Below are 15,481 nucleotides of genomic sequence, written 5' to 3'. Positions count from 1 at the left end.
GATGAATGATCCTGTGTTGAGTCGATATTTGTAGACTTCAGGAAAGCGTTCGACCTCGTAGATCACGGGTTGCTTGTATGTAAGCTACGTTGGTTTGGTGTCGATGAACAGGTGATAACATGGATTCGGGAATACTTGTCCTTGCGTTCTCAGTATGTAGTGGTAAATGGCGCAAAATCGTGTATGGCAAGCGTAGCATCTGGTGTCCCTCAGGGCTCAGTGTTGGGCCTCTTGCTCCTTTTATTATTCATAAATGATTTTCTCGACACCATCGCTTCTTCCATTAGATTGTTTGCTGATGATCTAATAATATATAAGCAAGTTACAAGCGTCGATGATACCTTTATTGTACAAAATGATTTAACGAAAATGGAAAACTGGTGCCGTGATTCACATATGAAAATAAACGTGCAGAAAACTGTTCATATGCGTTTCACAAAAAAAAAAAAACGTATGACATCGACACTTTATTGTCTGTCTGGTTCTCCGCTACAAACTGTTTCAGAGTATAAGTACTTGGGCGTATTCCTCACATCATCCATGTGTTTGCACAGGCACGTCGATTACGTTGCTGCAAGGGCATGTAAGGTGTAGGGATTCTTGCGGCGTAACACAAAGCTGTTTCCTCAGCAGGCCCGCGATCTTCTCTACAAGAGCTACGTTAGACCAATATTAGAGTATGGGTGCACTGTGTGGGATCCTGCCACAAATGCGGATTGCGACAAGTTTCAGCGAGTTCAGAACCTGGCTGCAAGATACGTTATCGAAAGCTATGAGAGAAACCTTAGCATTACTGCTACAAAAGAAACATTAAAATGGGAGCTTCTAGAAAAAAGAAGGCAAATTTTGCGCTTGAAGCTTTTTCACAATATATATCATGGCCACATTGGAATAGACCGTAATCAGTTTATTCTTCAGCCCCATTATGTATCAAGACGAACAGATCATGAGCTCAAGGTTAGAGAATATAGCTGCAGGACTAATCTTTTTAAAGCACTTTTTTCCCGAAAACTTTCTGCATGGAATCGTCTGCCTGCTGACAAGGTCAGCATAACAGATAACGAAGCTTTTGCGGCCGCTCTTTGACATCTCATTCTGTCTTCGGCTGCTGTCGAATTTTATGCAGTGTTTAGTTCTTATCACTTCGTTTCTGTATTTTTTTATGTTTGTACAGTATAAATTTCATTTTGTTTTCTCTCTTAGTCTAGGTTAGTGTATCTTTATGTAATTCATGTGTATTGACAACAATGTATGCCGCTATTTCTCCTTCGTTTTTCACTACCAATGTTCTTGAAATGTATGATTTATAAATTCTCTGTGTAAACACCCCCCCCCCCCCACTGTAATGCCTAAATGGCGCTGTGGGTACGATTTTAATAAATAAAAAACCTATTCTTTATACGGTAGCTTTTTTTCCTTTTTTTGTGTGTATTTGCCACTATCTCTCCGCAACGCATTTTTTCCTGGGGTTTATAATTAATGAAATTAATTGTCTCTGCACACTGTAGTGAGGAGTGTCACAGAGGATGTGTTTTAATGTCTCCTAATTACCGCAGTCTTCACAAAGTGCTGTCATCAAACAAACACGCAGACAAACAAAGAAACAAACAAACAAATCTTTTCGCAAGAAAGGAATGAAGGAAGAAACGAGCGGTAAGACAGGGAAGTTAGCTAGCTCTTGACCGGCTGGCTGCACTGCGCTAAAGAATGGGTGAAAAAAGCAACAGATAAGAGACACTACAAGAAAAAAAATGGGGGAATAACATTTTTTAAAGATTTTCTTTGCGTCTACGGACTTGATAAAGACCAGCAGCGTTTTTGTCCTTGATATCTCTCTAGGCCGACAGTGCGTTAAAACTCCGAAACTATAACCGGAACAGATAGTTGAGTGCGGCGTTCGAGTTTCTTTAAGAAATAATAGCGTGTGGCAGGAGTTAAAAAAACAAAGACATAAATAGTTTCTTGTATAGACCCAGCGATGTTCTATAAGTGTCTGTTTTATATTTATTGCTGTTCTTTTGATCAAACAAGCAGTGAGTGACTCTTCCTCGGAAAGCTTCGTTTCTTGTCCCATACAGTGGTCTATTTGCACTTTCAGTGAGTTTGTGAGTTTCAATGAGTTTCAATTCCTTTTATATCGAGTGTTTTCGTGTTTGTCATAGCACGTGAATATTTGGTGTATGTGTCATTTTTGTCCTCTTTGATCGTTTCTGCTAAGCTGCGACTCTCTTTGCTGAAAGCTAAATGCTTAAGAATGAAAGAGCTGCGTACATCACACCTGCTACGCACGAACGAACCTAATTTAAAAAAAAACGCAGTGAATCTTTTGTCGCTATACGCAGGCAAAAATATTTTGATAAGTCGGAGGTGAGCAAGACCTAGAACACGTCAAATAAGGTTTTCCTAAATAAAAGCAAACACCGGTTAAAGATTTAGACGAGTTTTTCAAAAGCTCTCGAGCGTATGCATACCGATATTGGCGTTGGTGAAAAATATAAACTAAACAAAGCGGAAAAAGCAGACACAACAGGGTAACATGAGCTGAAGTCCTCTCAACGATCGCTTCCTTAAATGGAAACAGAGTTTGGGATACAAAGGAAAAATGGACTCGGTGCGCGCATATCGCAAGCGCACACGGGTGGATATGGGCAGCACTAAAGGAGGAGGAAACGGGGGTGATTTCCTAGGATCTCGCGTTTCGCGAGCTGAGCTGTGCGACAAAAAAAAAAAAAAATTCCATTGAGAAAATGGCTCCGACGCCTTCACCTGTGATGGCGAACGAAGCGCGTAAAATGGCTCGCTTTCCAGAGCTGCGCGAGGATGTCGAAAAAGAATTCTCCAGCTTTTTTTTTGTTGTATTTGTTGTGTGTGTTTGTGATTTCGGCAAGATGGCCGTGTTGTGCCTGTGGTGCCGAGATTACGCGAGCTTGCTCGAGTGCGTCTCCACTCGATTACGAAAAGGCGCCCGGCTGACTTGAGGATAAAAGCCCCCTGTCAGTGTCACCAGACGTGCGCATTATTTCGATATGTGCTATACGCCAGGCCCCAAGATTGACACTTCACTCTTACGGGCGCCCCGCCGTGGTGGTCTAGTGGCTAAGGTACTCGGCTGCTGACCCGCAGGTCCTGGGCTCGATTCCCGGCTGCGGCGGCTGCATTTCCGATGGAGGCGGAAATGTTGTAGGCCCGTGTGCTCAGATTTGGGTGCACGTTAAAGAACCCCAGGTGGTCGAAATTTCCTGAGCCCTCCACTACGGCGTCCCTCATAATCATATGGTGGTTTTGGGACGTTAAACCCCACATATCAATCAATCAATCACTCTTACGGGCGGGGTGCGTGCTCCAGCCATAGCGTGTTCAGGTAGTACAGGAACTGCACGGGCACCTTAGAATTGGTTTCACCATTACGGCAAAGGGTAGATGAACGCGTCTTGTTTGGTAGGGTTTCTGCGCTGCCTCTGAGGAGGAGGAGAGGTTGAGGAGAAAAAAAAGACGCAACTTATGTAGGATTTATAGCTGGGAGCACGGCTCAGTGCATCTAGAGGAATGGGCAAAGGATAATAAAGATTGTAGAAGAGAGGAGAAATACTCGAGAATGGTGTCTGTGACGCTATTCTTCTGTCACACATCTTAACGGAGCTCGTCACAAATACTAACACGACGACATCGCTTAACATTATTTTGCACCAATGTCACGAAACTTGAGAAGTGAACACCTTAGCGTGGTAGAACCAAGACAAGAACATAGGAGAGGTGCTAAGTTTTAACTGTGGTTCACTGATGAAAATACGAAATTTATACGCTGCAGTGAATTCACTGCAGCGCATATCTCTCTCTCATTTTAGAAATCTCTTTCCTAATCTTCCTGTGTGGGGTTTTCTTGCCTTTTAATTTGGCTGCGGACTAGTCAGGCCGCCTCTCGGCAGCTTTTTTTTTTTCGTTGTCCTCCACCTGTAAGTTTGTACAACGTGAAAATAAAATTTGATTTGATTTTTTTTTATGTTTCTATGCTTCCTTCTTTATACACAAGGCCTAGTTTCACCTTTGTGATACAGGAGTGATGGCCTCAAAGCAACCCTCCCTGTTGCTTTCGTACTGTTACCTTCTCAGGGGATGAACCATGCTTGCCCAACAAAGCGTTGTGCTAAGCAAAAAAGTGTATGAGGATGAACGCACCAGGGACGGAATCTTTATGCACGCGCATCTCACACCACACGTGATGCGCTAAGGACGCACGCACGTGACGCGCCGCAGACGTGGTCGTTGTTAGGTAGAGTCGGAAGAACGGCTCATCTGATTCGGGCTCAGACGGAATATGATCTATAATTCGACAGTCGCAAGGCGGCTATCCAAAATGTGTCGCAGTGTTCGAAAACAGAGCCATTTTGTCTTTAGTTCCGCGGCTGAAGTCGCAATGCCGCTGAATCTAGAAGCGCCACGGGAGCAGGATGTTGCAATGTTCAGAAGAGGTCACTTAAGTTGACAAAGCTGCGCAGGAAAGGACAAGAAAGCTAAGTTGTACAAGTGGACTGGAACGTTTTACGTGCTAATACGAATGGATGGCGTGGAAGTCGTTGGCGCGTAGGTGTGAATGACGTAATCTTTCAGCTCACCTGTATGATGTTGACGGAGGAGTTCTTGTCGTCAGGCCCGACCCACTGCTCGACGACGACACCCTGGTCGAAGCGTCCGCGCAGGTCGCCCAGCAGTCGCTCGACGCCCCACGGAGGCGCCGTCCAATTGGGCTCCGTGACGGGCCACCCGCCCAGGCTACGAAGCACCGCACGCAGAGGCTGGTCGCCGATATCCTCGATCACATCTGCCGAGAAACACGTCGCCCATTCCCTCTCGCAGTCCAGGCTTTGCGGAAAGAAGTGCGAAGGCTGGCCAGTTCGTCTGAGCCCCTCCACGGCTGGCCAGCTTCCTTCAACGAACCATCAGCTCGAAGCGCAGTGCAATACCTGAATACCTTGGAGCCAGTCCTTGCGAGCCTCATTAACATCATGTATTGCAGTCTGTATCATCTAAGACAGTCCAACTTGAACCGTAGTCTGTAGCAGTTCGTAGGTTGTAACCTTATATTCACGGTCAACGCTGCTATCATACGAGCGTATTTGTTGACCTCTCTTTCTTTTTTTCTTTTATGTAACCTATCCTCCACTCTCCCAGTGTAGGGTTGCAAACCAGGTGCAAACTGGTTGACGTCCCTGACTTTCATTTTATTTCTTTTCTCTCTCTCCTTCAATGAAGTAAACTGATTAGCCAGAAGGCGTCTCCATCATGCATATTTCTCCTTTATGTACCGATTCGTCTGCGTTCCCGCCGGTTGTCGCTCTCTTGTGTGACTTCTACTTTATGGCTTTCCCATTTATTATGGACAGCAGTAGTTTCGATGTCACGGTATACCTTACTGCCGTTTTCTAAGCAGAAGAAGCTCGATGTAGTCGAGTTGGTGTAAAATAAATGAAAAAAAAAAACACGAGGACAAGAAGATAGCCTCTGTGATGTCTTCTTGACCTGGTGTTTTTGCACCGCTTATTCTTCGACCGGGTACCTCGCCGCAGTGGTCTAGTAGCTAAGGTACTTGGCTGCTGACGCGCAGGTCGCGGGATTGAATCCCGGCCATGGCGGATGCATTTTAGATGGAAGCAAGAATGCTGATGAACGCTCTTTTCCATTGGTGAAATCCGAATGCACCACTCTTTCCTTCATCTTTTGCGTCCAACTTTAGCAACAATGCTTATACTTTGTTTCCTGTCTGACTTGAAGAAAGCAACCGTTTTCGACAATTGTCATCATCAATCTATCTTACGGTCACTGCAGAACGAAGGCCTCTACCAAAAATCTCCAACCCACCCTGTCCCGTGTTGGCTTTTTCTATTGTGTGCCTCCTAATGTCTGAATTATCTCACTTCATTTGAGCCTTTGCCGTCTTCGGTCGTATTTATTATGTCAGATGCGCACCAAGTTGGGCTAGTTGGTTGACGTGCATTCTTCAAAGGTTTAACTGCACTAAACGAAACAAGGACAGAGAAAAAGTAAAAGACAGCACTGCGCGCGTGCTATCTTCCACTTTTTCTGCGTCCATGTTTCCTTTAGAGCGGTGGAACCATTGAAGAAGGATTATTACGTCTCGGTATTCGCTCTGGCACTATATTTAACTATCAGTTATCTGTCTCTCAGGTTGTCACGTGCCCAGGTAATTTCACAGCGCAGCTCTTACGCGCATGTTCCTGGTTTGAGAGGTGTCGGCGTCGTCTTAACAGGCAGAGTGAACGAGAACGAAAGAGAGCGAACGTGGAAGGCAGCGGAAGGTAAAAGACGGTGATAGCGAGGAGAGTGCCATGGGGAGCGGGGGACGACAGAGGCGAGATTACAAGTTCCGCGCGGCCTTTATACGTGGCGTTACAGTAACCGTCACATCTTCGTCGCGTGGTCGCCGATGACGTAATCACCAAGGTATGCGGCTAGGACATCTACCGACACCATATATAGTTTTCATGACCGAACGGACGCCTTGTCTGCGGCGGCTGTCGTGGAACGCGCCCACGCGCTGCCTTCCGTGGTCTCCCGTCTACCGAGCCCGGTCGCGCTACGCTCCTTCTTCGGTGGTCTATGTCCGATGGGCTGCACGAAATAGGCCGCGCTAGTCACACAACTCACGGCGATCTCTTCTCAATGTAAACGGTGTACCTATGTGCCGAATAGTATGTTAAACAGCTGCGCTTGGAAGCACTATCGTGATCGTCAGTGATTTCGTTTCTTTTAATATGTACTTAGACATAGGCTAGCCCTGGTGTTGTCTGGTCCACTCTACTGTAATCTTATCACTCAGTGTTAACGCCTATCATCTCTCATTCCATCACAATCGGGGTGAAGTGGTCCTTAGTTACGTCTCGATTTTCTTCGTTTTTCTCGTGGTTTCTGCCCCATATGTTGAAAATGGCATAATACAATGGCTGTAGTAACTTTCTGCCTGGTATACAGTGGTAAATATTTTCAAGAAATCCTTTTAAAACACGTGCGAATAAAAACAATCAGTGCACCTCGTGTCATACGTTAAAATAATGCTATTGAAAATCCTGTTTCTCTCAAAAATGATACAGGGAGAGAAAAAAAGGTAACAGAAAAACATGAGTCGTTGCATGCCTTACTCAGTTTCATGCATGAGTTGTAAAGTGTCTTTGCCTTGATGGTGGCACTGTTGTCATACGGGCTCGGTGGCTCCTCCAGCAAATCTGCGCGTACAACAGGAAAAGTTCGCTGTCATTCGAAGACCAATGCGTTCGTGGTGAAGAAATCACAAGCGTAAAGCATTGTAGTGCACCAAGCTGTTAAGATGTTTATCGATGCAAATCAAGAAAAACTTGGGTGTAAGCCTTTCTCACGAAATGTACACCTGGTAAGAGAACCATTGCAATTTCCCTCTTGTTCTTCATTACTGTATCTTTGAGGTTGCGTGGTCGTCGGTAAACGACGCCAGGAGCGGATGGGAATGCGCGTTTCAGACGTTCACTTTGTTCCAGAATGTTGTATTGTCGTTTAAGGATTGTGTTTACATTGGGAAGGTTCGTGCTGTAAGTCAAGCATTGCCTATTCGGGGGAGGGCCGTCTAAGCGTGGCATGGCCACAACTTACTCATAATGAGACGACGTACCTACGCGTGTGTAATAAAATGAAGTCACTGTCAAACAGTATAAATACGTGCAATTTTGCTATAAAAATTGTACAAAGTTCAACGCTGGTCGTCGTTTTTCGTGTTCCGTCCGTTCATTGTAACGGTTCTAAGCTGTAGTGTGCCCGAAACTAAACCATCTGCTTTTCAATAAAGCGTCCTCGCCCTCTCTCGAAGCAGCAGAAGGAAGAGGGTGGCCACCTTTGAGAATGATCTGCAGTTCGTCCGAGAGCACTTCGAAGGTGGAAATGCTGGGCCGGTCCTCGGGAATCTGGTGCCGCTTGTTCCACGAGCCACACGCGTACTGGAAGAAGTCGGAGCACGGGTCGGCACTCTGGTCCATGCCGTTCAGGAGGGACGACGCTGTGGTGGAAACAACGGAGCCGGCCGGCAAAATTATTCACAAACAGCCAACTTGCACTTTTCTGTCACACACGTTCATCTGGAAATTGCCACACTATATAAGACCGAACAGATTGAACGTAGAAGGAAGCACAAGTTAAATGTGCAATTTCGATTCTCGACCTTTAGAATAGTAATTATGTTTCGAAAAATGAAACTGAAGTGCAGAGTTTACTATTCTTCTGTAAGTCTGCGCCAATAGAAGCTGTCACGGTTTTATTAATTTCAGGCCCGAACTCTGGTGAAATATTCAAAAGTTTTTTTTCCAAAAGTCTTGCTCACTGGCTATTAATAACCATAACACGAGCTTTGCTGCATAATGATGGCTTTACCGCATAGTAAGTGCATTAAAGGCAAAGCACGCTTTACAAAACAAAAAAAAATAGTATGGGTTCATAGAGGTGGTGGCAATAATAATAATAATAATAATAATAATAATAATAATAATAATAATAATAATAATAATAATAATAATAATAATAATAATAATAATAATAACGGTGGTTTTACGCGTTGAAACCACCATACGGTTATCAGGGACGCCATATTGGAGGGCTGCGGAAATTTCGACAATGTGGTGTTGATTAACGCGCATTGAAATCGTACTCTACACGGACTTCTGCCAATTTACCTCCATGAAAATGCGACCGCCACAGCCGGTATCGAACTCGTGACCTCCGAGTCAGCAGCCGAGGATCGTAACTATTGATACACCGGGGCCGGCTTACTGATTATTGGTACGCTCGAAAGCTGTGTATCAGTCTACCCCCTTCCGCATCCCTTTCCCTTGTGTTACCCTGCACATTTGTGAGCTCCCGGTTCTTTCTGTCCTGTTTTTATTGACTGACCTTTATCACTTACACTTTCTGCGCGGTAAACTATGCGCAAGGCAGAGAGGCTGACTGAAACATCCGTAGAAGTGTGGCAGCTTGGGCTAGTTGGTATGGCATGACGATAGTTATAGCGCGAGAAAAAAACAACGACACAGAGTCTTTCGTGTCCTTCCTGTCTCTGTGTCGTCGTTTTGTTCTCGCGCTATGACTATCGTCGCGAAACATCCAGTTTGCTCGTCTCGGGCTATAGGGAGAAATCGCATAACAAAGTGGCGCGTGTAGTGGCTTCTTTTTTTTTTTTTTTTGGTGGGTTCGTTCGGCGTCCCGGACGCGTGAGCCGAGCGTTTCGGCGTGTACGACTGCGGAACGCGAAGCATCGTCGCACGAAAATCCTCTTCTGGGCGTCTTTACGCTCCGATTGACTCCTATACGATCCGCCAGCGGCGTCGGACGCTTCCTTCGAAGCCGCGCGCGTTCGGCTCGGTGGTGGCAGTGAAGCGTGATCCGGGACACGCTTTTCGCGAGAGGAAGTCCAAGCTTCTTTCCTCCCGCTACGTTTTCTTCCTTCGGTTGGGGCAAAACTCGGAGGGAAGGGCGCGTCCAGCTGGGGCATTCGGCTAGCGGCAAAGGAGGCCTCAAAAAAAAAAAAAAAAGCTCCCAATTGGATTAACGCGATAGAAAAATAAAAGAAAAGGCGACCGCTTAGAATTCGCTTCGTTTCTTTTTTTTACTTTCGTATTTTTGGCGCCTTCCTTGTTCCTCCCGAGTGACATCTGTTGCAAGTGCTGCAATGTGGGCTCGGCTATCCACGGCCGCCACGCTTTCGGGCCGGACCCGAGCGTCACCCCGTTTTTTCCGCACGGATCGCGAGCAAATGAAGCGATCGCGGCTTTGCTCGGATCGACGACGTCGGCTCGGCCGCGCTCATGCGGCGTTTTTTGCCAGCGGTGCGCGAAAAGGCCCGTCCACGTCCGGCCCCGCGCTTGCGTGACTCGGTAGCCCTGACCGTGGAAGAAACCGACTCTCTCTCTCTCTCTCTCTCTCTCTCTCTCTCTCTCTCTCTCTCTCTCTCTCTCTCTCTCTCTCTCTCTCTCTCTCTCTCTCTCTCTCTCTCTCTCTCTCTCTATCTATCTATCTATCTATCTATCTATCTATCTGTCTCTCTCTCTCTCTCTCTATCTATCTATCTATCTATCTGTCTGTCTCTCTCTCTCTCTCTATCTATCTGTCTCTCTCTTTTTCTCTCTCTCTCTCGTTTCTATATCTCTCTTTCTCTCTCTCTCTTTCTCTCTCTCTTTTAGATATCTCTCTTTTTCTCTCTCTCTTTCTCTCTCTCTTTCTCTCTCTCTCTCCCCGGTTCCTATTTCCGTAGCCGTTCTCCCGTTTCTTGGCCATCGCTCGAGTGGCAATCGCCCATCGGCTTGCGTTGGGGAGTGTGTCCGGAAAAATAAAAAAAAAAGCAAGCTCACTCGGGAGAACTGCAGCACAGCATGTTGCGAACGACTGCAACCAACGCTTTCTTTTTTTTCTTTTTTTTGACTCAGGTGCTTTTGCATGAACGACACACGAGCAGAGGGAGAAATATGGGGAGAATAGCAAGTTGGAGTATACGTAAAAAGAGACAGCGCAGGCAGAAGGGCCGCGAGACACGTGAAAGGACGACATACGCACACAGACACACTATCGTGCAGCAATATTCAGTGCATCATTAGTGAAAGATAATTAGTGACCTCAGCATGTGCGGCACTGAACGAAGCCCCTCAAACGCTTCCAGAATATCTCTCAAAAATATGAGCATACACAATTTCATAAATATTTCACTTAATTGCCATTGTAACGTACAATGAAATGATTATTAAGTATTATGTAAACTTTTCAAACGTTTTTATACGTTTTAAAGCAACGTATTCCTGCAAGTGCTAAAGGTTTTATAATATCCGGACTTTGTGAGGAGCCTTGTTTTGAGTTCAACGTCATCCTCTGTGCCGTTCTATAATCACTGGTTCCGTCTTCGTATTGAATGGCGGCAAAGAAAATGTAATAAATGAAAATAGAGATAATCTCCCACCTGTTTTCACGCACTCCGGAGTCAGGCAAATTTTCGTTGAGAGATCTGAAAAATGTACAAAAAGGAAAAAAAAAACGAGACAGACAGAAGAAATTAGTTTTCCTAACCGCTTGCATTTTACTAGTTGCACTGGTGCATTTTCAACCCCAGACGCCAAATAAACAGAGACAAAAGACAGCTGTATTATACTCTTCTGAAAGTTATCGAAGGTATTACCTTGGGACTGGAAAACATGCGTGTATTTTGTTTAGCTCACACTGCGATACAAATCCACTGCTGACACCATTAATGGTGGTCTCATTGATTTTAACCGATATGCGGCAGGAGAACTCGTACAGCGAGAATGTTCCTATAGGTGCGCCAGGGTCACATGGGACGCCCTGTGGCATGGAACTGCAAGTTATCTGGATGGGAAGCTTTGTAGAGGTTCTCCTGTTGCCGGAGTTTAAACGAACAAAATAACGAGAAATAAAAGTGGCGATCGGCAAACAAATCAAACAGCAGATTTCTAGAAACCACCTGCCGCAGAGGTTTCAAACTCTCCTCACCTTGCGGGCCGCTAGCTGACGTGAGGTGGTCGCAGCCTTTTCTCAACACTCTTTGGGTAACTGCTACAACCACAATGTTGGGTACCAACTACGGCATAAATAATCGTAATATTTGTGTAGTAAGCCAGCATTCACCATGCTATCTTTCGTCATTTTTGTGGGAAGCGTGGTATCCGCTACACACTTGTTAGAAATTTTGTGCAATTTTTTTTTCTATGCAGTGTCTGATGACGATGAAGAATTATGCCTAAAGTTGGTATGCGCCACAGTTAATAGGCGATCAAGAACAAGTTTTCTAATTGGGTTGGAGCACTGGACGATCCACTCGGTACGCAATTTGCATTGTGTGACGCCTGGCTGGTCCTTTGATGTTCTAAAACGCTTTGTTACTCATATTAATGCTATTACTTTCATATTTATATATGGAATCGCGTTAATATGACTACTTTCCGTGAATCACTTTCATGCGCCGCTCACGTGACGATTGAAACGTACGAAAGTTTTGAGAAATGACGTATGAAAGTTTTGAGAAAGTGGTCCGCTAACCTTGAAAGACGATCCTGTCGGGGGGCGCTCTGGGAGCCACGAACGCCAGGTAGGCGAGCACGCAGCAAGCGGCTGCCAGCAGGGTAACGAACGCTAGCAGTGAGAGGTCGCGGGCGCGCTGCCCGCCCGGAGAGGGAGCCGCTCCGATGGGCTTGGCATCGCTGGGCCGATGAACGCCGAAGCTGACGCACGATTCGTCGCGCGAGGGCTTCTTGCTGGACAGCGCGTCCCGAATGGGCAAGCTGAGCACGGCGTCCGGGCGGCTCGCGTCCTGGTACTGTGACGTCATCGAACAAGGCCCCGGTTGGCACAGTATCAACTCCACATATTATAGTTTAATATGCTTGTTCGGTTCACTGTTTCGTGCGCTGTCTGTACTGGCTTGGTTATACTGGCCATCTGCAAATGCTGCGCCTGTTCGTCTTTTTAGGGTCACGAACCAAACGCCTATTAGATTAGCGGTGCATTTACTTTTCGATTAGAAGGCGTGGAGCATCCTTGCACATTATTATAGATCTTTCGGTTGATATTCGGGTATTTTTTTTTTTACATCTAAGGACAAGATCAAACAAGGTATTTCACTTGATGAAGTTTTTAATAACATTCCGTACGTAGTGTAAAAGTGTGTGGCCAAGTTTATTAGTCAGCTACATCTGTCCGCCATGGCCGACCTAGCTCCTTACAGAGAGATTATTTTAACTGGTGGCCCGCAGTAACGCGCGTTATTGCTAATTAACACTGTTACGAGGAAAGACAACGGAATGCCTATCAATGTATAGGATGCATCAACTCCATCAAGTACAGTCTTACTACAACAAGCTAGTGGAGGATGTTAACTAGCTAAACATTATTCTTTAAATTAAAAATATTTTTCTAAAAAGAGAAACTTTCTTTTTATAGTCTATATTGAGACGATAATAACGTTCTAGGAATCTTCAACTGCGCATGAACGCTCGTGATTATCGCCTTAACATCTGAAACAACATCACCATCGACATTAGCCTTACTGTGTACGTTCAGTACGTACGCTACATTTTTTTATGACGATGGGCTGAAGTCTAATGCATCTGCAACGCCTTGGGACGCTGTACCACCGGCTACCCTTGGTATACACAAAAAGCTACCTCCGACACCTTGGTCGAGCTCGGAGCCCCTGTCGCGATATTTGCAGCTTTGTGAGATCTATCGGGCACATCTCAGACTCTCCATCATAAAGAGATGAAAATAGCCCACATCAGTATGCAAGACAGTATGTGACAACAACACGTAGAGCACCATTGCGAAGGAGGTTAGCAGACGCTAGTAAAAGCACCAACATCCCCAATCGACGAGGCCAGTAGATTGTAAAAAATAATAATATCAGATTGGCTTATGCATTGCTCCTCTTACCGGCGTGACGGGCGACGGCGTCCGGCGATACTCGAGCACGGTGCTGAGCGGGTTCTCGTGCACGGTGACCTTGAGGCCCGACTGGGTCGCCTGGTACGTGAGCCCGTTGGGCATGCGCTCGCTGGGCGCCAGGGGGTCTTCGGGCGACGACGCCATGTCCGAAGCCAGCGGGCCCTGCTCCAGCCGCAGGACCGTCGTCTGCAGCGTGGTTGCCTCGGCCCACTCCAGGGTCGAGCCGGCTCAGTCGCTCTTCTGCGATGCGAGAATATGCGAGCAACCCTGTAATCGACGTCCTTGTCGTTTAACCCTCGTTCAGTCCAGACGTTGGCGCCTGTCCCCTCGTTCATTCGTCACATGTGGTGTTTGTTATATGTTCACATTTACAAAATTCGTTGTAGGGCTCACTGGTTCATACGAGTGTAACATTTGATACTGGACAGCGCGAATTTGTACAGGGCAAAAATAGAGCACAGATTAAAAAAAAACTACCTTTTATTTTTCTTAACTCGATTAAAACGTGACCATGACTGTAACGCAAATAGCGCCTTTTCGTTGCGGCCAGGAAAAAAGAATAGCTGTCTCGGTATTCAACTTTAGGTAGCGAAAATCTAGAAAAAACTCGCGCTACATTCGAGTAAACATATAGTAACAAACACGTAATCTGTCACCCGAGCCTCCCTGAAGTGTCATTGCCACTCGCTCAGCCTACAGCAACGATTACTGAGTATGGATGTCGAAAATGGTTACAAATCGACATGAGTACTTTTCTGTCGAAGTTTAAGGACGTGAATATTCAGTGAATAAAAGCGTTAGTTTCGGAAATAACGAGCTACAGGGCGCACGCACGACGGCCCCTCGGAAGAGTCCAGGTGGACGGTAACTGTTTTAGGCGGTGCGGCCATATTTTTCGGGTGCGAGCGTGCGCAGTTCAAATCCGGTGTTCCGGTACACGTGAATAATTTCGCGTACACATAGCGGAACATCACAAAGATCAATAGCGGTGTCACACGGCTACTTTCGATCGTGCGTGATGCCGATCGACTTCCAAGATCGCGATTGGCTCCCTTCCGCAAGGTGCCAAAGGGACTAAATGACTGTTCTGAAATTTGATCCTCATCGGGCTCTATCGCGATCAGCACTGAACCGTGTGACACCGGTACAAAACGCTCTCTGGCCGTCAGCTTCTTTGTATCAGTCTTTGCGCTAATTTCACTCTGTTAAGAGACAAGACCAACTTGTCCACCAGTAAGTTCCACTGCATGGAGAGCGTTTGTCAACGCATCATGGCGACAGGAGAGCCCGCGCTGAGTGTCTCGGTATGAGCAGAAGTGCCTTCGTCGCGTCGGCTTTCTCTCTCCGGCAAGCCACTGTGTAACGCTGCGTTGGCAATGAAGAAAGCAGACGCAGAACATAGCACCACCAGTCATGCAACCGTATTTTCCACGTTAATGACGCCTCCCAACGCTACAAAAAGGTGGCATTGCTCGACGCGCCGTCCGCTGTGTCTGATTACATCCCGCCCTTGATCGATCAATAACAAAACAGTTTTTGATCTCTCATTTCCGTTCAAATGTGCGTACCACGGAGATAATTATCCTCTCTGTGTTCATGGGAGTCACTGATCGTTATTTGCTGAGAAAGACTTATGGATCAACGAGTTTCAATTCATTTCTTATGTGTTTCAATGTTTTATAGTGCTAAATAAAATATCAAGAGAACTAATAATAATAATAATAATAATAATAATAATAATAATAATAATAATAATAATAATAATAATAATAATAATAATAATAATTTCTCAGCCATTTTTTTTTCGTGCCAAAACTACGCTATAATCGCGTGTTGAGGTCTCCGAAAATTTTCAACGTCTGCTGCTGTTTAAAATGCAGTGACATCGCACAGAATATGAGCCTCCAGCATTTCACCTCCATCAAAATGTGACCGACGCAGCGGGGATCGAACCCAGAACCTTCGGGTCAGCAGCCGAACTCCATGACCATGCACAGCTCCGCCGCGG

General features: G+C 45.9%; 1 protein-coding gene across 1 annotated transcript in view; it reads right to left on the bottom strand.

The window, feature by feature from the left end:
* LOC119163920 (neprilysin-1) overlaps positions 1 to 15,481 on the bottom strand; it is an 87,159-nt gene that overhangs the window by 22,664 nt on the left and 49,014 nt on the right. The window contains exons 2-7 of the mRNA XM_037415992.2: positions 13,462 to 13,713; positions 12,073 to 12,349; positions 10,979 to 11,023; positions 7,877 to 8,038; positions 7,155 to 7,238; positions 4,614 to 4,819 (exon numbers count right to left, since the gene is read on the bottom strand). Coding sequence (XP_037271889.2) covers positions 4,614 to 4,819; positions 7,155 to 7,238; positions 7,877 to 8,038; positions 10,979 to 11,023; positions 12,073 to 12,349; positions 13,462 to 13,617 — 930 coding nt within the window. The 5' untranslated portion in view covers positions 13,618 to 13,713. The remainder of the gene's footprint in view (positions 1 to 4,613; positions 4,820 to 7,154; positions 7,239 to 7,876; positions 8,039 to 10,978; positions 11,024 to 12,072; positions 12,350 to 13,461; positions 13,714 to 15,481) is intronic.

This window comes from Rhipicephalus microplus, chromosome 3 (assembly GCF_043290135.1).
Source record: "Rhipicephalus microplus isolate Deutch F79 chromosome 3, USDA_Rmic, whole genome shotgun sequence".
NCBI classification, from domain to species: Eukaryota; Metazoa; Arthropoda; class Arachnida; order Ixodida; family Ixodidae; genus Rhipicephalus; species Rhipicephalus microplus.
Note: the sequence above shows the minus strand (reverse complement) of the source record. Positions and strands in the feature narration are given on the sequence as shown.